The 24,824-nt window shown below is 39.2% G+C and overlaps 1 protein-coding gene across 4 annotated transcripts in view; it reads right to left on the bottom strand.

The window, feature by feature from the left end:
* The window catches only part of KCNH5 (potassium voltage-gated channel subfamily H member 5), a 298,351-nt gene that overhangs the window by 190,482 nt on the left and 83,045 nt on the right, over nt 1-24,824 (bottom strand). For all 4 annotated transcript variants that reach the window (XM_021062620.1, XM_021062638.1, XM_021062628.1 and 1 more), the window contains one exon: nt 17,655-18,081. In XM_021062620.1, the coding sequence (XP_020918279.1) occupies nt 17,655-18,081 (427 nt within the window). The remainder of the gene's footprint in view (nt 1-17,654; nt 18,082-24,824) is intronic.

The following is a 24,824-nucleotide window of genomic DNA, read 5'->3' as shown; positions in this document are numbered from 1 at the left end:
AAAAAGAGGGACCATCAGGAAAATAGCTCAAGAAATTTTCCTAGGAGTGAAGAGTAGGTATTTTGAGTGATGAAACATGCCCATTAAGAATCTAAAAGGGTGGATGAAAACAAAACTATAGAAAAAGACACCATCAGAGCATTTCGTAATCCTGGGCACCAAAATAAGATTCTAAATATTCTAGAAAGTAAAAAGAGAGAAAAACATATTATTTATAAGCATCAAGATTTGAATCGACCTGATACCAAAAGCAAAAACAATAAAAGTAAAAATAAGCAAGTGAGATTACATCAAAATAAAATGATTCTGCACAGCAAAGGAAATGATCAACGAAATGGAAAGGCAATCTATTCACATATCTTACTTATATAAGGGGCTAATATTCCAAATATATGAAGAACTCTTACAACTCCACTGTGAAGAAAAAAAAATCCAATTTAAAAATGGGCAAAAGATCTAAATAGACATTTATCCACAGAAGACATACAAATGGCCAACAGGTACATGAGATGTTCAACATCACTATTATCAGGGAAATGCAAATTAAAACCACAAAGAGAGAGCCAGGATAAAGATGGCAGGCAGAGAAGTAGGACTTGGAGCTCACCTTATCCCACAAACATGTCAAATAATGAGAACAACAAAAAACTCTACAAGCAGAACAATTATCAGAGAACATCTACCAAATGCTGGCAGAAGACCACAAGTTTTCAAAAGGATCAAGAAAACCTCCACATATAACTTGGTAGAACAAAGGGGAAAAAAAGAAAGAGAGAGAGAAGAGGGAAAAAAAGGAATCAGGACAGGATCAGCACTCCTGAGACAGACCCGGGAATGAAGAAAGGAATCTGAAACTGAGGAGGTCTCTGTGGGGCTCCTGGACACAAGCCTGTGTCCCGCATTTCTTGTTTTAAGAAATAGGCCTCTTCAGCCTCCAAGACCTTCCCTGAGTTCTAAAGGGCAGATTCAAGCAATTGCTAATCAGGGAAGGGAAAGGATGAAGAGACAAGGGAAGAGCAGTTAAGAAACAATGGTGCAGCCTTGGGGCAGAGTCCTGGTTCCCCCTCAAGAAGTATAGGTAGCAATACCTTTGAGTTCTTCTGCAGAACTAAAACCTCCATGAAAACCATGGAAGAGAACCACCAGAACCAGGCCTGGGGCCACCAAACACCAGCTTTGAAGAAGAATGAAAGCTTGCAGCTACACTGATCCTTATCTGCAGTCCTATTTTTCACTCCCAAATTATAAACCATCTCCTAATCTCTCCCAAAGGGGGGCACAACCTTTACGGCATCAGCTTGTGGTGGCCTCATTTACCTGGCAAAGCAATAAAGCTATTTTTTTTCTCCTTCACTCAAAATTCTGTCTCCATATTTCTATCTGGCACAAGTGGACAGAGGCCAAGTTTCAGGAACAAATCCACACACTGGGAGGTCACCTAACTGTCAGGGACACCAGCCTGGATAGAGGGAGAACCTCAGAGAAAAGTGCAGCAACAGGTCTGAAGAGGAAAAAGCAGAGAAAGAGAGCTGCACACATGATGGGTCCATACAAGCATGGGATGTCCAACAGCCTGAGACACTTGGGTGGGGGCCAGGTGCCAAGACTCAGGCTTCAGAGCTCAATCAGCCTTAGGGAAAGGACCAGAGTTGGGTGTATGAAAATAGCCTGAGGGGCTAAGGAGTGGTAATGCCACAGCCAAGGTAGTGACAGAAGATGCTTGGGCCCATAGGAGAAGCAAGGTGCCATTGCCGGGGAGTGTGAGAGGAGGGGGACAGACTGCCATAGGAACTTCCTTCTCTGCTCACATGCAGGCTCTCAGGCAGCATGGCAGCTCTTTCATGCGCTACTGAGGGCTGGTGCAATCAACTGCAGCCATCTGAATTCCAGAGGTGGGTACAGCCTGCCACCACTGAGGGACCAGACACACATACTGCCCCAATCACCCCAGGGGTCACCAACTCGGAGGGTGACACAATCAAGCACCACTCATTGTTCCACCTCCTAGAAATGCACACACCCCACCATTGCCACTACCTAGAGCCACGGGTACTGCCCCACCTCCCTGGTGGGTCACTGCCACTGCCCAAGGCCCAGCAACCAGGCACAGACTGCTGCCCCCACCTCCCCATGGGACCCCACCACTGCCAAGGGCCCAGCAACAAGGCCCTTCTTACAGGAACCACCCATTCCCCTCAACTCCTTGGAAGCTCTTGCAAGCCATACACCTGCATACTCCCTATCAAGAGGGTGATGGCTTAGGAAAAAGATGGCATGAATCCAAACCAAAAGCAGGCTTCATGGCAAAAAATAGTAAGCCCTCACAAGCTACCCAGGGGAGCGCTCACATATAAATAGCCCTTTAAGACTACAGTAGATAATTGTTTTCCTTAAACTAAAAGAGTAGAAAAATATGAGCAAAATGAAGAAGCACAGGAACCATTCCCAGTTAAAAGAACAGGCGATTTCCCCAGAAGGAACAAACAAGGAAAGAGACCTCTGCAGTCTAACAGACACTGAGTTCAAAAAGGAGCTAAGAAAAATACTGAAGGAATCCAGAATGGCTATCGACATTAATGTAGATTACTTTTTAAAAAATTATAAGGAGGAGCCAAGAAAAATTAGAAAATTCCTTTGCACAGACAAAAGCTGAGTCAAAGGCATTGAAGAGCAGAATGAATAATGCAGAGTAATGAATAAGTGACTTGGAAGATAAAATAATAGAAATTACCCAATCAGAATCACAGACAAAGAACCAAATGAAAAACAAACCGAAGGCAATACAAGAGATCTATGGGATAATGTAAAGTGCTCCAATCTACACATAATAGGGATTCCAGAAGGTGAAGAAAAAGAAAAGGGGATTGAAAATGCATTTGAGTAAATTATGGCTGGGAGCTCCTGCTGCAGTACAGTGGATAAAGGATCTGGCATTGCTACACCTGTGGTGTAGGTCCCAGCTCTGGGTGGGATTCATTTCCTTACCCAAGAACTTCTATATGCTGTGCATTATGCTGAAGAAGAAAAAGAAAAAAAAATACATTATGGCTGAAAAATTTCCAAATGTAAAGATGGAAAAATATCCAGATATAGGAAGCACAGAGGGTCCCAAACAAGATAAACCCAAATAGACCCCTACACCAAAACATATTATAGTAAAAACGGCAAAAGTTAAAGAGAAGATTCCAAAGGCAGCAAGAGAAAAACAAAGAATTAATTAAAAGGCTATCAGCTGATTTCTCTATAGAAATGCTGCAGGCCAAAACAGAGTGGCAATATATATTCAAAATTCTTAAAGGTAAAAATTTGTAACCTAGAATATTCTACCCAGGAAGATTATCATTTGAAATAGAATAAGAAATAAAGAATTTCTCAGAGGAGCAAAAACTAAAATACAGCAATATTAAACCCATCCCAAGAGAAATATTGAAAGGTCACCTCTAAATAGAAAAGAAAGAAGAAGATATAGGATGGAGGAAATCACAATTGGAAAGTAATCACTTAAATAAGCCAGTATACAGATCAAAAAGAAAGGAAAAAAAAACTATTTGTGAAGGTGATGATAAAAACAAGAAACAGCATGAAAATGTAAAAAAAAAAAAAAAAAAAAGGACATCAAAATCACAAAATGTGGGGAAGGAGACTAAGAAAATCTAGACTCTTTTATGTTTAAGTCTATATGACTATCAGTCTAAAGCAAGCAGATATAAGAAGGGGTTAACATACTCAGAAAAATAGGGCAACCACAAATCAAAAACTAACAAGAGACTCACAAAAACCAAAAAGAAAAGGACACAAGTATAAAATAAATCATCAAACCACACACAAAAAAAAGAAAGGAACAAAGGAGAAACATAGCATCAACTAGAAAACAAGGTTTAAATTGGCAATAAATGCATATTTATCAATAATTACCTTTGCCAATGGACTGAAGTAAACTTCTGTTCTTAAAAATAAACCTTGGAGTTCCCATCGTGGCTCAGTGGTTAATGAATCTAACTAGGAACCATGAGGTTGGGGGTTCGATCCCTGGCCTTGCTCAGTGGGTTAAGGATCCGGTGGTGCCATGAGCTGTGGGGTAGGTCACAGACTCAGCTCGGATCCCACATTGTTATGGCTCTGGTGTAGGCCGGCAGCTACCGCTCTGATTAGACCCCTAGTCTGGGAACATCTGTATGCCGTGGGTGCAGCCCTAGAAAAGACAATAAAAATAAAAATAAACCTTAAAGGACTGTGTGGCTCTTTATGTGTATGTATTACTCTGATCTAAAAGGTAATTTTTTAAAAAAGCATCCAATAATCTGAATTACCTTGGAAATTAAATTTAAAAGTAACCAGGAATACCAGAGGTTCAGAACATATTTGGGGTTTGCTTCCCTTCCTGTGTAGGCCTTGGGTCCTTTCCTGTTTATCTCAGCTGTCTTGCCTGGTGCTGCCATATTAACCAAGTCCCATTACAATCACCTTTTTTCCCTCTGGAAATTTCTCTCTAACAACTAAATTAACAGAGTCACACAGCTATAGAAGCTTCTCATCAAACACCAAAAGGCACTCAAATTTCTCCTTGGGTGAATGGAAACACTTGCTTCAAGACATATATTTCTCTAAAATACACTTATACGATTTCATTTCTTTAGTCAACAAAGGATATTTCTGTTTCTGACCTAAATTGAAACAGTTTTAACCTTATGTTACCTCTATAGAATACAATACCCAAATTTTATCATCAAATTCTATCTATGGTACAAACAATTGTTTCCAAACCATTTAAATTCCCAGGTGGTTCCCTTCCATAGGCAATTTAAAAATGAGAGATTGGGAGTTTGGAAAATTCATTCACTTATGCCAGGACCCACTCATGATTGAGAATAAGGAACACATGAGATTGTGCATGTGTGCAAGTGCTCGCACACTCCCATGTACCCACACACACGCAAAGTATTTTCATCTCTCTAATACTCCTCTGCTATCCTCCCACTGAAACAGGGGAGTGCAAATACAGCTGAGAACAAAGAAATCAGTATAGCTTTGAGTTTCAAATTAGACTTTTTTCAAGCTCATAGCCAAAACAATAATCTTGAAAGCATAGATTTCCTTTGCAAGTGCCAGGCCCCTGAGACAGCAAATGACTTTTTTTGTTGTTATTCTTACTGTGCTTTGTTTTTATGTTAAATCAACTCTTTTCCCAAAAACATGGGGTCAGAGGAAGGGGCAGTGAAACATAGGTGGGCAGAATAGAAAGAAATCCAGGTCAAAAAAAAAACCCTAAAATAGGTTTATGGGAAATCTGAAAACAACTGAGAATTATATCCTGCTTCCCACCCAGAATTCTGGGATGTGACAGACACAAAGTGACAGGTACAATCACAGGACAGATACAGCATCAAAGAGCACTTTGAAAAGCAGAAAAGAGTGAAGGAGGAGGGTCACGAACTAAGTAAGCCCTGTTATAGAAAACTGAAATCAGCCACATATTCATATATCTAAGTTTTACCACGTATCTATTTAAACCCACCACAAAAAAAAACTCAGTTCTGGAAAACCAGTGTGGTTTTGTTTTGCTCTGAATTTACAACTTTTCATATATAGAGTATCAAAATCCATTTATGTGCTTCTGAAGAATTTACTGAGAACCTCCTATGGTCCTGTTACGGCAGTGATACAGAGTTGAATTAAATAGACAAGCTCCCTGTCTGCCTGATTTCCATATTAGTTGAAGAGACAAGCAGTAGATATACAAAGAAAGAATTAAGATGATTACAGATCATAATAAAGGGATAATGTGATATAACAGGACAGACTTTGGAAAAAAGTTCTCACGGCAGGAAACCAGAGAAACCATTCACGGCCATGAATGACCAATCCCTGGTTATTTTTCCACCATAGAGCTAGGAAGAGAAAACATCCCTCTTGAAGACTCTTTTCCCTCTTGGAATTATCACCTTAGCTCCTTATTGCCCTGGCTGCCAAGCTGACTCCAACTCCAAAAGTTTTCTCCACCCTCCTTGGGAGTCCAACGTTTCTTTTCTCTTCATTGTGACAGTGAGCTACTTTGAAACTAGTCTGTGCTGACATGCTTAGGACTAGAGACTTAGATCTTTCAGAGAACAAAACTGCAGTCTCATAGGAGCTTTGTGGAAGTAAGGACATGCAAAACAGGGATCAGGGAGGTATCAGAAAGTTGGCCGCTTCCCTTAAATCACTCCTCTTAGGGAGACTGCTCTGCCTATCTGGAGAGCTGCCCCTGATCTTCCAATAATTTGTTCCAAGTGTTGCAGTGCTCAATATTTAAGAGACAAAGTATAACGATCCAGCAAAGCGAACAGAGAAGAAATAGCCAGAACAGTAAGCTGGGAATCATGGACAGATAAACATCAAAGAAGCTGTGAAGATGGATGACATTAGTGAACCCATTTAAAACGGAGTCAGAGCAACCCTACTATAGAAACAGCCTTACATGTCCCACTTTATGTACCTCTGCACTGGACCATTCCAAGAAGCCAGCAAAAGAAACCAGAATATGTCTGTTGAAAAGACTGATAAAAGAAATCTTAGCCAGTGCCCATTTCACCTGACCCATCCATGAAGTACAAATCCAGCTTTACATCATCTTGTGTCAATAAACACGTCACCTGATTGATTACCTCATCTTGCTAACAATTTTTAGAATTCTAAAAAAAACAAAGTACTTCATCTTCCTCTCTTTTTCCAGAAAAAAAAGCCCTGGGCCCCTCTCCTATAATCAGAACACTGACTTTCTGTCTATATCTGAATACCCCCAATCATAATCCTTTGACCCCAAATAAACAATTTGCCTCTTGAACTGGATTCTTGTTTTTTAGATTGACAAAGCCAAGAAAGATGTTTTTATATGGATAAGAGGGTGTTTATGAAATTTAGCAAATGTATATTGAGAAGCGGTATAGGAGAAGCCCACTTTCTCTAGCTAGCAAATGAAGATAAGAAAGTAAAAACACACACTTTAGGAAGCCTACTTAAAAGAGGAAGGATTGGAGGTAGGTAATAGTTAAGGAGAGTGCCAAATCAGGTTTTTTATGCATATATGTGTAATTTTTTTTAGGATTGAAGAGACATGAGCAGGTTTATGTACTGATAATAATGAACCAGTAGAAAGATAGACAGAAAAAAGAAGGGGAAAAAATGGAGGAAATAAAATATCAAGAGACAAAGCAAATCTTTGTCCACACCCTGGACCTCTTCCCAGAACTCTAGGTTCATACAGGTAAATGCCCCCTCGACATGGCAAAGACCATGCACAACTTAGCTTCACAGTTGCTTGTACCAAAAGCCTAAAAGCAAATCCTGACCTCCACGTTCTCACATGTCCTCCTCTTGTTGGTCCTAACCCTTTGTCCAGAATCTGAACAATTCTAACTACCACCACCATTATGTCCTAGCTTGACTATTAATTTGTATGCCCTCTTGCATCTTTCTGCCCTTAGAGTCCATTTTCTACATAGCAGCCAGATGAATCTTGATAAAACATAAGACAAATCATGCCACTCTTTGGCCCCAACCTTCACAAGTCTTCCCATCTAACTCAGAAAAAAGTCACTGCTTTGGCCTACAAGGCCCTGTGTCTTTTGCTCAACTATCCAGCCTCAACCCCCCACCTCCTCTAGCCTGCCTTGAACCAAGGAGGGTCAGGAAAGAAAGGAGTATATGTTTGCTAGAGATGCCCTTTCTTTTTTAGACAAATAAAAGGAGGGCCACCTTCCGAGATGAAGAAGGGTCATAGGTTTAGAGAAGTGAGAAGAAAACACTGAGGGTTGCATAAGAATATGCAAGTCCCAACTGTGAGTGGGAGATGCCCTAAAATAAGGAGAGATTCCTAAGTTTGTGAACCATGCATTTTAGTGGTACCTGTTCACAGAGATGTGTGGTTTATTCCAGCAAGTGCTCAGCCATCCTGGAACAGGAGCAAAAGAGGTAAATCCAGACTGGGAATTTTGTAGGGATGATGGAATCTAGAGTGTTGGTGTGTATAATGGTGGGGAGAGATGCAGGGAAGTGATGCTGTTTTCTAGGTAGGCCCTCCTAAGGGAAGGGAGTTGTGAAACATACTTACTATGAAGGTCCATCCTTTGAGGCCTTTTCTAAGGAAACTGATAGCAAACACATAAGCAGCTCAGTTTAAGAAAAACTCTCAAAGTCTTGGCTTCCACCCCAAAGTCTCATTAAAGGAGTCAAAGTTCCTGTTTCCTTTGCTAAAATTTAACTAGAGCATGAGTTTAAGTTTCCTTCTCTTATATTCACTTTAAATTTATAAGGCTCCTGAATTAGACATTTACAGATTAAGACTTTTGGGGGCATTGATAAACACAAGTTCAACTTTAACAAACACAGGATCTAAAAGGGTATTTCCAGAACTAGTTTCATAGAGAATTTTTGTATGTGTGTCTTTTTTGTCTTTTTAGGGTTGCACTCGTGGCATGAGGAGGTTCCCAGGCTAGGGGTCTAATCAGAGCTGTAGCTGCCGCCCTAAGCCAGAGCCACAGAAATGCCAGATCCAAGCCGAGTTTGCAACCTAAACCATAGCTCACGGCAATGCCGGATCCTTAACCCACTGAGTGAGGCCAGGGATCGAACCCACAATCTCATGGTTCCTAGTTGGATTCATTTCCACTGTGCCATGACGGGAACTCCCAGAGGGAATTTATTAAAGCCTCTGATATTACTGGAGAGTCAACTTGGATATAGTTCTCATTCCATGGAAATCTTCTTACCTGCACACACAGTCCAAAGCCAGGACCATATGCCTGATACTGGAACTCCAATGGAGGCCTACCTCAGCTATCACAGTTTTTGTAAATATGAAATAAGTCGGTAAGAAGCAGTCACTTGGGATCTAGTTGGCTTAGAAACTGCTCCAAAGAAAATCCCCTCTTGGAGCATTCCAAAGCAATTCTTAAATCCATGCATAAATGTCTTTGGGGATGACATTTATCTTAACATTTTCTAAACATATTTGTCTATGGATTTGTTAGTCTTTTAACCTGTGGGGGAAAAAAATCTAAGGTATTTTATCTCCCACAAAATTTAAATCATACATCAACTGATCCTTGAGACCACTTATGTAAGGATCCTGCAAGCCCCAATATTTCTCTACAGCAGAAAACCAATTCTCTTACAAGGTAACAACCTAACTAGGCAAAACACAAATTCACAGAAATCCAAAGTTAATTAACTCTAAAACCAGAGACAGCTCCAGATCCTTAACCTACTACTACCCAGTGGGAAATTCCATCTGTTGAGAGTCTTAGCTCTTAGTTTACAGTATAAAATAGATGAGATAAAGATAGAGAGGGAGATGGAAGTAGGGGTGGGGTTGAGGGTGAGTGGGGTGGAGGGAAGGGGGGGAATTCAGTGACTTTTCTGTTGGACACTCGACATACCACTAACTTATCGAAGATTAGGAAGTATCTAGTTTGTTTCACTAAGACCAATAACAATCAAAACACCTGGCATGATGCTGAATGTATTCAATAATGTTGAAAGATACACAAGGTAGTTCCAGAAACCAAATTATTGCAAAGAGGTCAGGCTAGTTAATAGGTGACTGAGAAAATTTTCTGTTTTCTGGGGAAACTCAAACTTTATAGAATCTGAAAGGATTTGTGAAAATGTGACTAGGCATAAAAAGCAACATGATTATAAGAGAATATTCCTGCAAAAAATACAAGTTCTATTTTGAATAAAGAAATAGGCAATACAGTCCACATCATATAATCTTTTTCAAACTACTTGACTGTACATCTGAAACTACTAAACCATTAAAAAAAGGTGCCTATAACCCTGAACTTTGGACTCCACAAAATATTCTTCTTCATGGGATACTCAGCCCATTAAAGAAAAAGAGAAGAAAAAAAAATGAAAGTCTTTTTTTCAAGGAGTATAGCAGATACAAAGAATTGACCCAGTTTCCAAAATAAACATTAAGCTTAAAGTTCTCTCCATCTGGATAAAACTAAAACTAGAAGGGAAAATCATCATGTTCACACTCCATTTCCTACATAACCACAATAGTGAGGGCAGGAAAAATTTTAACATATAACTTAATATTATATCTGTGTCACCTAAAGTCCCATATTAAGATTTGTAAAGAAATTTTTTTTAAATTTTGGAAATGTGTAACAACTCACTTTTAAACCTACCTGGATATCCATCTAGGCCAAATATTCTTCAGAGTCCCCCCACCCCCACTCTACCTGGGATCCATTCCTATGCCTTAAGGCAAATGCCTTTGTCTTCCTACCTGTCTGACTTCTACATGGAAGAACTCTGCTCTTTCTGAAAAAAGAACTTCTTTTCTCCATAATATTCCCTAGCAGTCTTCCCTTTCCACTCTTACTTAATATGTTCCATACAAGACACATCTTACTCTTCATAAAACAGGGTATTCACTGTTTATGAAAAGTCCAAAACTTTTAAGTGAGACCTCTTCCTTATTAACCTCTAATAACAATCCAATTCTATGGACGGTGGCATAACTGCACTAACAGAATCTCAGGTATAAAGAGTATTAGTACTAAAAGGGACCTTAAAAATCATTTATGTCAACTCCTGAAATTTGCAATTGAAAAAATTAAAACAAAAGAGATCCAAAAATCATCCAAAGTCACACACGCCCTTATCCCACTTAATTCTCTATTCTCCCAACCTCTGCATTTCACCCTCTTCTATTTATTTCCATTTGCCATGGAGAGGGGTAAGGGCAATGCCTGTAAGCTCAGCGTGGCTTCTATCTGAATCCACTGAGGGATATCCATGAGTCCATTAACTGGAGAACATGATGTGTAACATCAGTCTCCCCACAGGATGCTGAGTGACCAGCGTGTAACTAAGTGCTCCCCAGTGGCTCTTAACCACCCACATGGAGATTCAAATTTCCTGCCCTACATGCCACTGGCAGATGGTCCTGCTATTCTTCTAAATGTGCTGAGCCATTTGCTTGATGTATTATGAACCATGCCAGTCAATTACAGAAAGTTCTTAGACTGTTTGGGCTCTCATCAATTATACCCTATTTAAAAATTGTAGATTGGCATTATTATGACTGAGTTTCCTGTCTACTGACTAAACCTTGATAATTTTCATGTTTATAGTTTTTAGTTTTGCTTTGTTTTACTTTCAATGACTTGGGTTGCATGGCATCCCACCAGGACAGATTCCGATTATTACATACTACTTGAGTCAGGCTACCTCAACTGAGCAACTATGCAGGCAACAGTGGAAAGAATGAAAAATATTTTTAAATGTAATAAATACCTAAATACTTATAGTCCTTTGAGGTATGCTGTCTACATGTTTAATAATGTATTTAATATTTTATAATTTTAAAACAAAACAAAAAACAAATCAATTTACGGTTGAACACAAATCATTTATGGCAAAAAGTTACTCATAATAGAGTTCCCATCATGACGCAGCAGAAACAAATCTGACTAGGAACCATGAGGTTGTGGGCTTGATCCCTGGCCTCATTCAGTAGGTTAAGGATCTGGTGTTCCCATGAGCTGTAGTGTAGGTCGCAGACATGGCTCAGATCCCGCGTTGCTGTGACATAGGCCTGCATCTGTAGCTCCGATTCATCCCCTAGCGTGGGAACCTCCATATGCAGCAAATGAGGTCCTAAAAAGCAAAAAAAAAAAAAAAAAAAAAAAAAAAGTTATTCACAACACTTTTATGTTTCTTTTTTATAAAATTTCAATGAAAGACACAAATGACACAAATGTATAGTTTTAATAATGATTGGATTAAACTAAAACACAACTTACATGATTATGTAGTAATGAAGAAGGAGCTAAGTGAGCAATTACATTCTTCAAAAATCTTTAAAAGAAGATTCACAAAAAGGACATTAAGACAAAAAGGATAATCATAGCAGAAAAAAATCCATACGTTCCTTTGTTTCATAGCCATCAAAACAAATCATCACTGTATTAGGGTGCTTACTGAATAGTAGCAAAATCAAAATTTGTCAGTCTGCTAGTCTTTGGGAAAAAATCAAGTTATTAGGGGCTCAATTGTAAGATTATATGAATGATATGGATTAGAAAACATTTCAGGGAGGCATTATTAAGTATTTGCTGTGCAAATTAGCAGAGATTATTCACATCTTGATCTAGAAAATAAAAGTATGCTATTTTCCACAATTACTGCAGAACTAAACTTCAAAAATATTCTCTTTCACAAAAGCCCTTTAGCAGTGAATTTAGTGACAGCAGAGTAGTCACGTTCACTCATGAATGAACAGACAGAGGAAGGAGGGGAGCTGACTGTCCCAGGGTAATAATGGCTACTCCAGAGCCATGGGGTTCACTCAAAGTGCAGAACGAGCATGCCAAAACTGAGCAAAGACTAATGTGAAGTAAAGAACATATCATGGTAGACCTATGTAAGAAAAAACCCTTCCAGTTCTGGATCTGATGAGGAGGATTCTCTACTTTGAGCAAATGTAGAACAAAGGATTTAAACCCACATAATCCCTAGGTAGCAGATAAGAAAAATGCCCTGTGATGCTGCTAACATAGAAGGAATCAAGAGGAAATATAAGGGGACTGGGATTAAAGGGAGGCTATGGTCACAAACTCTGAAGAACTGTTTGATATCATCAAGGAGAACTCTGAAATTGTGCTCCAGGACAGAGTCCACGTGCAATACAGGGTTAGGGGGAAAGAATGGAGGAGTCAGAGGAAAGACCATTAAAAGAAGGGGGCTCAGAAAGGATCTAGGAAGTGGGATTGCTTCCACTGAAATTTTTAAATTTTGCTTGAAGGCATAAAAATTTCAGATGAATTTCTCCCAAAAAAAGAAACTATCATTTAAAATAGTGATTATTTGGCAGTCAGTGTCTCCATTAAGCCTTTGACCAAACAGCTTTCTCAGTGATTGAGTTACAAGGTTACAAGTGGTGCTTCTCAAACAACCAGCATAGTTTGACCAGAACCCTAGCACAGCTGAAAGCAGGAACCTGTCTCTATTCTATATCCTTCTTTTACTCTCCTCCATCTCACTCACTCACACACACACACAGCACTAAATCACTGGCTAGGTCTGTGGCTGATAACACATATTTGGTTCTGGGAACACTGGTGGTTTATTTTTTGCCTGTTTCCCTTCATGTTATTATTGCAGGGAAAAAAATGATACTAAAGTGACAAACAGCTACAATAGCCACATTTGGTTGATATTTTGTGCATGTTTGTCTAATACATTTTGGAATTGTAGAAAGTTACTCTAATACTCCATGGGTCTTAACAGTTTTCTATCATCTTCTTGGGCTGTTGCAAAAGAAACATTCCATGAAATTACTAAAAGCCTAAGGATGAAGAAGGAAATTAAAGGACATCTCCTTGGAACACCCTGGCTATAGAAGCTGGATTTGTTCAAAGGCATAAAAAGAAAACCAAAGTCAAGAGGTACAAAAATGTCAGATGTTGGTTTATAAACAGAAAAAGACAATTTGGGTGTTAAAAGGAGAAAGCAGAAACTCAGGAGGAAAAAGATCAACTTTATGACCAGGTCTTCATCTTGAAATCAAGACAGAAACTAAAGAGCCAAGAAAGAAATTTTGATGTAGCAGAATAATTGGCCATGCATGAAGTAGAAAAGAATGGGACCAACACTGAACCAAAGGAAGTTTAAAAAACCCAACGGAATCTCTGTGAACATTTCCAATCTAGGAAGATTCAGAAGGTAGATGGCAAAAAGTGGTGGGAGGAAGGATTGTTGGTGCTTCTATGGCTGGCCTCTCAGAACTTACTACCAGGCCTCCTGAGAGACTTAGGGTTGGGGCAATCCAGCAGAAGGAGCTGTAGCACTACTCACGGCAGACAAGGCAGGTGAGCTCACAGGAGCTTTCAAAGGCATCAGGCCTAACAGCCAGAGTGTGCATTTTTCTGTCATAGATCGTCATCAGAGATATAACTGAGTAGGATTCAAGGACAAGAGATCCTCATTATGATCCTCAGGACCTCTTCAACTTCATGCATACACCGAATTCAGATGGAGCATGGCATTAAGAATTGTTTACGAACACTGTAAACCAGCTATAATGGAAAAAATTAAAATCATTAAAAAAAATGAGATCCTGCTGTATAGCACTGGGAACTATATCTAGTCACTTATGATGGAGCATGATAATGTGAGAAAAAGGAGTGTATATGTCTATGTGTGATTGGGTCACCTTGCTGCACAGTAGAAAATTGACAGAACCTTAAGAATTGTTTACGAACACTGTAAACCAACTATAATGGAACAAAATAAAAATCACTAAAAAAGAATTGTTTACAAATTAGGTATATAAAAGCAGAAAAAGGGGGGGGGGGCAGACAAATGCCCTGCTATCATGGAGCTCACTTTCTGAAGAAAGGAAAAACAGAGTAAACATGGGTTCAGGTCTTTGTAGATACAAGAAGAAAAAGGCTAAAGGGCAGAGAATAAGGGTGATTTGTATTGGGTGTTTGGGTTTTGGTTTTGGTTTTGTTTTATAGTAGTGTAGCATTAGGAGGAATTTCTGAAGAGAGCTGCATGAATTCAGGGCTTAAGTCAGAGAAGGGGTGTTTGAAGCAGTACGGAAAGCAAGCACCAGGACCCTGAGACAGAACAGCATTTAGTACATACGGCAAGAGGGCTGCGTAGATGGAGTGGAATAAGCAAGTGAGGGGATGGTAGAAAGTGAGGTGGGTGCCTTAAACAAGGGCCAAATCATTAAACATTCAATTGAAGGGGTAAGGATTCTGGAGTTTATTTTATGTGCAATATAAAACACTGGAAGGTTCTGAGCAGAGAAAGATACAATCTTATTTACTTTTGTGTAGAGATTATGTGGCAGAAGTGAAAAGAGAAGGAACATATAGGAGATGACTGCAAAGGCCCAGGCCAGTGATGGTGGTGACTTGATCTTGATGGTAGGCTACAGAAGTGGAGAGAAATAATCAAATGTATTCTGAAGGAAAACAAAGCCAACAAGACCTCTTACACATAGATCTAATACATGAAAAAAACATGAATCTAGGATGATTCCCAGATTCGGGGCCTGAAAAACAAAGTGAATAATGGTGTCCTTGCAACTGAGAAGGGCCCTATGGGGCTCCTGGACACAAAAGCCTTTCTGTGTCTCCCATTTCTTGTTCTTTGGAAATGGGTCTCAGTCAGCCTCCATGGCCTTCCCTGAGTTTCAAGGGGCAGGTTCAGACAGTTGCTGATCAGGGAAGGAAGGGAATGCAAGGACAAGGGAGGAAGAGTTAAGAGTTAAGAAACAAGAGTGCAGCCACAGGACAGGATCCTTGTTCCCTCTCAAGGGATACACATAATGACGTAGCTGCTTCTACACTTAAGAGAAAAGTTATATTCCTTATGCTTCCTTTATAAATAAACACTTTAAAAACTGAACAGCTTAGAGTCTTTCCTTGTGTTTCTCCCTGGCTTAACTGCACCCTAAACACAATCACCTATAAACTAAACATTAGGTACCCTGAACACAATTGCCTGTGGGTTAAAGATTATTAGCACATAATGTTCTTCAGGAACATTCCTAATTTGTTTTAATCTCTGATCAACATGCCCTTTTTGCAAGTACTGTTATTCTAGGCAATAAACCAGAAGACCACCATCAAGATCTCCTGATGCTAGCTTTGATGACTACGAGTCCCCCAAAGAAATAAGAATGCATGTTTGCCCTCAAACCTGATTTTTACCTAAAATCCTATTTTTCTCCTTTTTACTATAAAACTTCCAACATTTTTTTCCCAGTAGAGGTCACAGTCTTTAAGGCATTCGCCTGCTTTTTCTCCTTCACCAAAAACTCTGACTCCACATTTCTATTCAGCACCAGTGGACAGAGGCTGAGTGTTGGCAACATCCTTAACCCTACATAGATTTTACTTTTCTGTCATTCTTTTGCTGAAAAATCAAACTATACTAATAAGTCCACTCTGCAAAATAGTTTGACAATTTCTTTTAAAAAAATAAATAGACACTAAATGTCCCAGAAATCTCTTTCCTGGTTATTTATCTCAGAGAACTGAAAACTTCCGTCCAAAGAAAAAACTACACACAACTTCCCATGGGAGTTTTACTGTAATAGCCAAAAACTAGAAATAATCAAAATGCCATTCAGTAGATGAATGGTTCAACAGTGGTATACCCAAACCATGAAATACTGCTCAGCAATAAAAAGGAATAAACTATTAATATACTCAACTACTTAGATGGATTTCAAAGAGATTATACTGAGTGGAAAAGGCCAATTTCAAAAAATCATATTTTGCATGATCCATGTATACAAACATTTTCAAAATCACAAAGTTATATAAACAAAGAACAGATCAGTAGTTTCCCGGGGTTAGGAAGGTTTGGAGAAAGCAGTGAGCATGACTATAAAGAGGTAACATGAGGAAAATCTTTGTGGTAATGTAACAGTTCTGTGTCTTGATTTCAGTGGTAGTTACCGGAATCTACACATGATAAAACAACAGAGAACTATACGCACGCATGGTACCAATACCCATATTGATCTTTTCCTAGAGTTACATAACTACTGGTAGAAACTAAGGGAAGGGCACAAAGGCCTTCACTATACTATCTTTCCAACTTCCAGTGTATCCATAATGACATCAAAATAATTTTTTAATCTCACTATGCTCAAGTGTAAGCCAAAATGCATCATATAAATATTAAAAGTAACACTGTAGTAAATAATACATCTGACAAAATGTTGTCTTTTGAATTTATAAAGCACATTTCTTTCCAATACATCTTATCACTCTTGGTGTGTAGGCAGTGGCTTAATTAAGAGATCACCAGGATCTCTTTGTAGGTAAGAACATTCTCCTCATAAAAGCCTCTGGAGCAAACAGCACTTGGAATTCTCACTCTCCCTCTGTTACCTCTAAGCAACAAAGAGAATCTGTATGTTCTTGTTCTGTGCCTATACAAAGGAGCACAGAGGGATCGAAAGCTAAACTGTTACCACTGATGTTCCATAGCTTACAGACATTTGGAAACTCTGAAAATTACCTTATTTTGACCCAAGGCATTGACCTTCCCCAAGTCAGCCAACACTTCTTAACATTTTTCCCAGTGGTGTCAAAATATAAAATTCCTCAATTCTGATTTTTTATCACTCTATCCATATAGAGTATGTCAATACATTCTAAAAAGTACATTATTTTGCATTTTTTTCATGTGCTAATAATACAGTCTAAAAAGCAAAATATATTAGTTTGCATTTTTATTTTCTAAGGCTGAAAAAAATTAAGCCTTAGAAATGATATAGATTAAATATCTTTCTGAAGACAAAGTAGTTTCATTTTACTCCTATCGAGATTGGAGCTTGGAGAACTACCAACAATAATAATTTTTAAAAAAAGGAGAAAAAAGAAAAAAGAGTTCCCACTGTGGCACAGCAGGTTAAGGATCCAGTGTTGTCTCTGAAATGGTCCTAGTCACTGCTGAGGCACAGGTTCAATTCCTACTCCAATGTAGTGGCACAACAAAGAAGTATGTTTGTTAGCAATGCCAAAGGAACTGGCATTTCTGCCACTCAGATTCAATCCCTGGCCTGGGAATTTCGATATGCCATGGGTGCAGCCAATAAATAAATAAATAAAGATAAAAAAGATACTTACAGCCAACCATCATCATGGCCACTGAAAACATCTTCTCCACATCGGTAGTAGGAGCTATGTTTCCAAATCCTATGGTTGTAAGGCTTGTCATGGTAAAGTAGAGAGAGGACACGTAGAGTGAATCCTTGCTGGGTCCTCCTTCCCATATCCCTGCACTGGTATTGTATCGATACGGAGTCCCAATGCTCAAGGCCAGCTGGTAGAGCCAACTGTCTATTTGGATGGTGTTTGTGACTTCATCAATGACCTCGTAGTCCCCGATGCTGTACCATATGCAGGCCAGCCAGTGAGCAACTAGTCCAAACACACAGACCAGGAGCACAAGGACCGCGGCTCCATACTCCAGGTAATGGTCCAGTTTCCTAGCAACACGGCCCAGTCGCAAGAGACGCACCACTTTTAAAGAACTGAAGAGACTGCTGATTCCCTGAATAAAAAAATAGAAATGACAAAACACTTTCAGAAAAGAAACAGTTGGGGAAAACAATACAATAGCTCACATTAAAGAAAATCACCACTTAGACACTAAGAATATACACATAATACAGCTCTGACTTTTAAGTCAATAAAGAGTTGAAATGCTAGAAACCTTTTAAATGCAGTTTCCTTCCCACCGAGAAATAAGATATCTGTAAATGATTAGATTAAAAAAAAACCTTTTCATTAGCTAAGGAAGACCCAGTTTATTTTCATAAGTTGAGTATAAATAGCACAGAGAAAAACCAAAGGAGAAAATACCTCAAATGCAAAATCATATTATAGAGTATTGAAATACAGTGATGAAATCAGACCTTTTACTTCTTCTAATAAAAGCTTTTCCTCTACTCTAAAAGATTTAATTTTCTTACTTTATAAAAGCTATAAATAGCAAAATTCTGAAAAAGGAATCCCAGTTTTATTGTCAAGCAAACAGGAAATACTTCTGAGTATATTAAGAAGAATGAAAAAATGTCATGTTTCCTCTACCTCCTGCCACAGTTATGATAAGTGCTAAATTTGTAGAGCTGTGAAAAAGTGACAAGTTGAACCTAGAATAGGTACATACCTATGAAATTATATGGTTCTCTAGAAATAGTTATATAAAAGAATACCATAAGGGAACAGCTGCAAGAAAATTCATATTTTGTTGAGAAGCTTAAAACACCAAATATAGCATTATTCAAGTGGAAACATAGCATTGACTTTCTTCCATCAGTGAAGGTCCCATCATTACTTTTTTTGGAAGCATGTAATAAGCCACCCAGGGAGAAAAGATAAAGGCATTCCTTCTGCAGGAAGGAAAGACAAAGCAGTGATCCAGGCCACCTCCCATCTGATCATTACCTTCAGGTCTCATGGAGTCCCTAATTTCCTCACTGTTAGTTAATTCTATCTCCCAGAGCAGAGACAAGGAATCTAAGGTAAATTTCTCTGAGCTTAATTCTGATCCACACAGAGGAACTGGTTAGTATGGTGAAATAGATGTAATATTAATGAGACTCAAATTTTATGGCATCATATAGTCATTGACAGTTGTAAAGAAAAAGGCTAGAATGCCTTTGATTATACTATATATGGTAGTATATATTTAAAATTTTGCAAAACAATAATTTGGAATAGAGAAAACAAGAGAAGTAGAAACAGGAGACCTTGCAGTAGTAAAAGAAGAGCACAAGCATTCTGAAAGTTTTCCGTTTCAACCATGATATCCTTGGACCTGGCTCTATTTCCTTCTATTTCCATTCCTACTTTCAAACATTGTGGCATATGCGTAGCTTTAAATCAATTCTTATTTCACTTGAAAACCTGGAGGGAGGACTGTTGAACTTCAGACAGTTCAAAAGAGTAGCATTAATAAAATTCAGACGATCAATTGGCATAATCCAATCACGTGAGATACTGAGAGGTAAGAAGATTCAGAGAGCTTGGAAGCTCTCAAAAAAGGAACTATGCAATCATGAACAAGACAAAAATAAACTTTTATTGAAGATTTCTTTTACATTTAGAATGGATAAGCAATGAGGTCCAAATATATAGCACAGGGAGCTATGTCCAGTCTCTTGGGATAGACCATGATGGAAGGTAATATGAGAAAAATAATGTATAAATATGTATGACTGGGTCACTATGCTGTACAGCAGAAACTAAGTCAACCATACCCTAATAAAAAATAAATTCAAAGAAAATTTCTATATGGCAGGTTTTATGGGCCCTGAGAAATAAAGATTTCTCAGGTTCTGCTCTAAAGGAACTCACAGTCAAAATGCATGAAAAACTCAAATAGGGTTAAATTTAAAAATAGTGTTGCTATAGATGCAATTTTTAAAGAAACTGCAGTACTATTATTTAACTACTACAGACAAAAAAATTATTTCTACTGAAACTCTTTTCTCTAAAAAAATGGAAGAAAAAAACAGAGAAGAAATATTTATTCCCCATTCAAGCTAAAAAATAGTCACAACCCTCAACTAGACTGTAAAGAATCAGGACCTATGGGAATTAAGTCCAAATGATGGGAGGACACCCTGACCCCTGATCCAGGCAGACCTCTTCCAGAGGAGGTGTTTCAGCCCGAGGAGCATCTGTGCTGTACTCTACTGAATCAAAAGGCACCTCTTTCTATAGCCATGTCCAGCATTATTAAATGTTACAGAATACTGTTCAGGCACTGTAAGCTCTCTTTGTCATGGGTTCTATGCCAACACATTGTCCTGGATCTCAGCCAATTCTCCCTTTGCCCTCTCTTTCAAAATCATTTTCCGGGACCAACCTTATCCATGCTTCTATTGTGTGTTAGGATTCTCACTAGGATTAATTACCCTCAGCCTCTCCTGTTTGATTTATTGCCTATCCATGTTTCAACTGACTTTTATATGTGGACGATTCACAGCACAAAACTCTTTGCGTTCCTGATTCAGAAGCCAAATGCCCTCTATACTTTTCCATTTAGATATTCCGTAAGTGTTCAAATGGGAATATGTCCCAAAGGGAATCCTTCGCTTCTCCTGAATCAGTTCTCTGTCTCCCACTCTTGTGAATGCCATTATGAACCCAGTCTCACAGACTTGGGGCTGAGATCCCCTTTCCTGGCACATCCAGCCAGTTTTTAAGTCCTGAGTATCTCACTATTCAAAGTGCCTGAGTAAGTACGAAAAATATATCTGAATACATCTCTAAAAAAGTCCCCTCTTTCCTATTCCCAAGGCCATACCTTCAACATGACGTCATGTTTTTTCTCACTTATGACAGAAATAGCCTTTGCCTTTCCATCAACCACCCTATATCTCTATTCTCATTTCCTTTTTGGGGGGCAGGGCAGGGGGCATGCCCAAGGCATGTGGAAGTTCCCAGGGCAGGGATCAAACCCACACCACAGCAGTCGTTTGAGCTGCTGCAGTGACAATGTCGGATCCTTGACTCACTGCACCAAGGAGAAATCCTGTTCCCATTCCCTTTAATTTGCTACCAGCCTGGCATTTTTTTTTTACATCATGTATATCTAAGGATATCCCTCTCTGACCTAAAATCTCTATGGGTCACATTAGTTCATTCCTTATAGGATTAAGTATCACTCCCTATAGGTCCAGTCAGGACCTAGCATTTGCACATCTGATCAGCATCCTTCCTCCCAATTTCTCCTTTGTGCTCCCACCATGAGAAGTTATGTCTAGTTCCGAGAGTGCCTGCACTGTTTCAAGCATCACAAGTTGTTCCCCCTGGGCTTAAAGCACTCTCCCTCCCACTCTCTCCATGGATAGGGTCTTATTTACAGTTTATGACAAAGACTCTCTCCGTGTGCACTTCCCAGACATCATCCCTCTCCCCCAGCATCTTCATTGTCATAACCTCACCCTGCCCCCACTGTCAGAGTTAGGTGTCCTTCCTTTGTGTTATTAAACACTCTTTGCCCATCTCTCTTAAACAATGATTACAATAGCACCTTATTGTTTCCAGCCAGAAAATCCTAACCTCCTCCCCACAAGGAATATACCTAGTGTCAATTACTAAGTGTGGCATGCAGTAATGTGTTAAGCAGTCAATACCTTCAATACATGTATGAAAACCTTTTTATAATGCAGTAAATGTGAGTGGGGTGAGTCTGTGTGTGTGGTGGGGCCCAGGAGGGAGCCTAGTTAATAATCCTAGGTAGTAGGTGTCATTATTAAAACATAACCTAGGAGTTCCCATCATGGCTCAGGGGAAACTAATCTGACTAGTACCCATGAGGATGCAGGTTCAATCCCTGGCTTTGCTCAGAGTGTTAAGGATCTGGAGATGCCATGAGCTGTGGTGTAGGTAGCAGACATGGCTTGGATCTGGTGTTGCTGTGGCCGTGGTATAGGCCAGCGGCTACAGCTCCCATTTGACCCCTAGCCTGGGAACCTCCACATGCCACAGGGGCAGCCCTAAAAATAATAACCTAGAAAGTTTAGACAATTTGACTAGTTCATGAAGCATGCAGCTGGTAAGAGGAAGAGCCAGGAGTCAAATACAGGGGGTCTGGTTCCACACTCCCTGCTCTCTGACTTCATTCTGAAATTCACTATATCTAGAACATAATCAGTAATTTAAGTAGTCACACTAGTACCTGCAATAGTGGCTTAAACACAGGCATTCATTGCATGACTGAATAAAGGAGACTAAATACCCAGGCTCCCTCCTTTTCCTACCCAGGCATGAGGTAGAGGGGGCTTGGAGGTCTGTGGGGGCCTTATAACCCTAGGGAGTCTGCAGTTTTATAACTGGGACCAATTCATTTCATCCTCAAAATGAAACTCCTATTTCCACTGCTCATAGGACACTGAAGCTCACAAAAGATTAACAACTTGTCCAAACTCACATAGCTAGCAAGAATGGAAACATCACTCAGACCTATTCCTTCCACTTCTTCATGCATTTCCCACAGCAATCCAACTGTTGTTCAATCTTCCTGTCCTTATCCCAATAATCACTGCAATTAATTATGAATCTTCCTAAAAGAGAGAGTCAGGCATGTGCTCCAGAGGCTCATCACAGACATTAAAAACAATCTCTCCTATGGGCCCCAAGATCCAAAATCCCATCTCTGATACTATACTGCCACTTTTATATATCCACGTCTTACTTATGAGAAACAATGTCTTGCTAAAATGAGACTTCTATATCAAGTAAGTATTTATATTGCCCTCATTTTAAGTTAAACAATTATGAAATACTGTGCACATAAACACATATGTGCTTTCCCCACCTTTCTATCAGTTAACTTTTTTTCCAGCATAACAAGCTACTCTAAAAGTTTATGGGTAATAACTACCACCATTTGTTTAACTCATTTGTCTATGGCTTAATTGAGTGATTTTGCTGACTTTGGCTAGGTTTGGCTTATCCCAACTAAATTTACTTATGCATCTGTGGTAGGCTGCTCAGATGGCTGTTGGCCATCGAATCTGTGATGGCTAGAAGGATGACTCAGAGGGCTGCTCCTATGGTCTCTCATCCTCCAAAAACCTAGTAGATATTCTTCATGTGGCAGCTGGGCTGGGTTCCAAGACCTTGAGTGGAAGCTGTGCTTCTTGAGATCTAAGCTTGCAACTGGCATAGTGTCATTTACACACAATTTGTTGGCTAAAGTAAGTCATAAGGCCAGTCTAGACTCAAGTCAAGATGGGGAAATAGACCCTATCTTTTGATGGGAGAGGTTGCAAAGTCACATTGCAAGGGTATATGGATATAGAGAAGGAATTTTTTTTTTTTTTTTGCAAAAAATATACTATCTGTCCTGTGCAAGAATGCTAGATGCAGGTGAAAAACCAAGCAACTGGTTATTATAAGTCTGTATTCCTGCCCTATCACTTCTACTTAATTCTCATGTGACCTTGGACAAGAAAATTCTTTGATCACTTCTTTTCTGTTTATAAAGCAAAGGTGGGGGAAAGGTAGGAAAGAACACCAGCTGATCTATCTGCCCGCTGTCCTTAGTGATGATCAAATTGATTTGTATTTTAAATGAAATATGGTTGCAAGTCATCATTTTTATGCTGATCACATCCCACATCTCTTTAATGTAGGAATCCACAAAAATAGCTTGAAGAGTTAATAATACCAAGATGTCTCTCCGATATTGTTATTTATGCTCCTGTGGCCTGAGGGGGTTGGCAAGGAAGGAAATTGGTTAGAAAGGTGGAAGACTGACTGAAAATTCTCCATTAACCCTGCTGTGATCTATTATGCATTTGATGCCTTTGATATTCTCTTCCACCAGTGGAACCCCAGGGATTTGTGAACTAAAAGCACAGAGGTTGGGATCAAGGCAGAATGTCACTGGAGCACAGAGGAGGGCACAGAAACACTGAAAAGTTTGGCATGAAATTAAGCAGCAAATGAATGAGCAAATAAAGCTGGTGGAAAGTACAGAATCAAGAGGTTATTATTTAAAAGGTGGTAGAAGGAAGTCATTTTACTGAGGATTGGCCTGTCAAAGTATTCAGAATTGGAGTTCCCATCGTGGTTCAGTGGTTAACGAATCTGATTAGAAACCATGAAGTTGTGGGTTCGATCCCTGGCCTTGCTCAGTGGGTTAAGGATCCGGAATTACCATGAGCTGTGGTGTGTAGGTCACAGATGCGGCTCTGATCTTGCGTTGCTGTGGCTGTGGAGTAGGCCAGCGGCTACAACTCCAATGGACCCCTAGCCTAGGAACCTCCATATGCTGTGGGTGTGGCCCTCAAAAAAAAAGACAAAAGACAAAGTATCCAGAATTACCATATGAGTTAAACTGAAACTTACAACAAGGAACTAAGTATAATTTGAGGCCGAATATAAACGTTATGAGAGAGTTATAAAATAAATAAAATCTCTTATTTCAGATGCAGAGTTGAATATGATGACTCCTCCTCCCCAAAATCACATGATATAGGAGAAATCATTAATTTGAGTTATATGCTGTGGTAAAATGTTAACCAAAAGATGCGGTAGTGATTATTGGATTTTCCACAACATTTTTTTTTAATATTTAAATCTAACATATTCTAAAAATATGCTTTTTTCCCATATTTATTGGGAAATGTGTAGCCATTTTGCTTTCCATGAATTTATGTCAGTAAACACTCCAGCTTTCAAATCTTTGAAGATGCCAGGCTCCCTCAAACACAGGGAATATATACTTGTTATTCTTTCTAAATGTAACTCTTTCATTTTCTGTCCTTATCCTAG

This window comes from Sus scrofa, chromosome 1, assembly GCF_000003025.6.
Source record: "Sus scrofa isolate TJ Tabasco breed Duroc chromosome 1, Sscrofa11.1, whole genome shotgun sequence".
NCBI lineage: Eukaryota > Metazoa > Chordata > Mammalia > Artiodactyla > Suidae > Sus > Sus scrofa.
The sequence above is the reverse complement of the archived record's forward strand: the minus strand, read 5'-3'. Positions and strand labels throughout refer to the sequence as shown.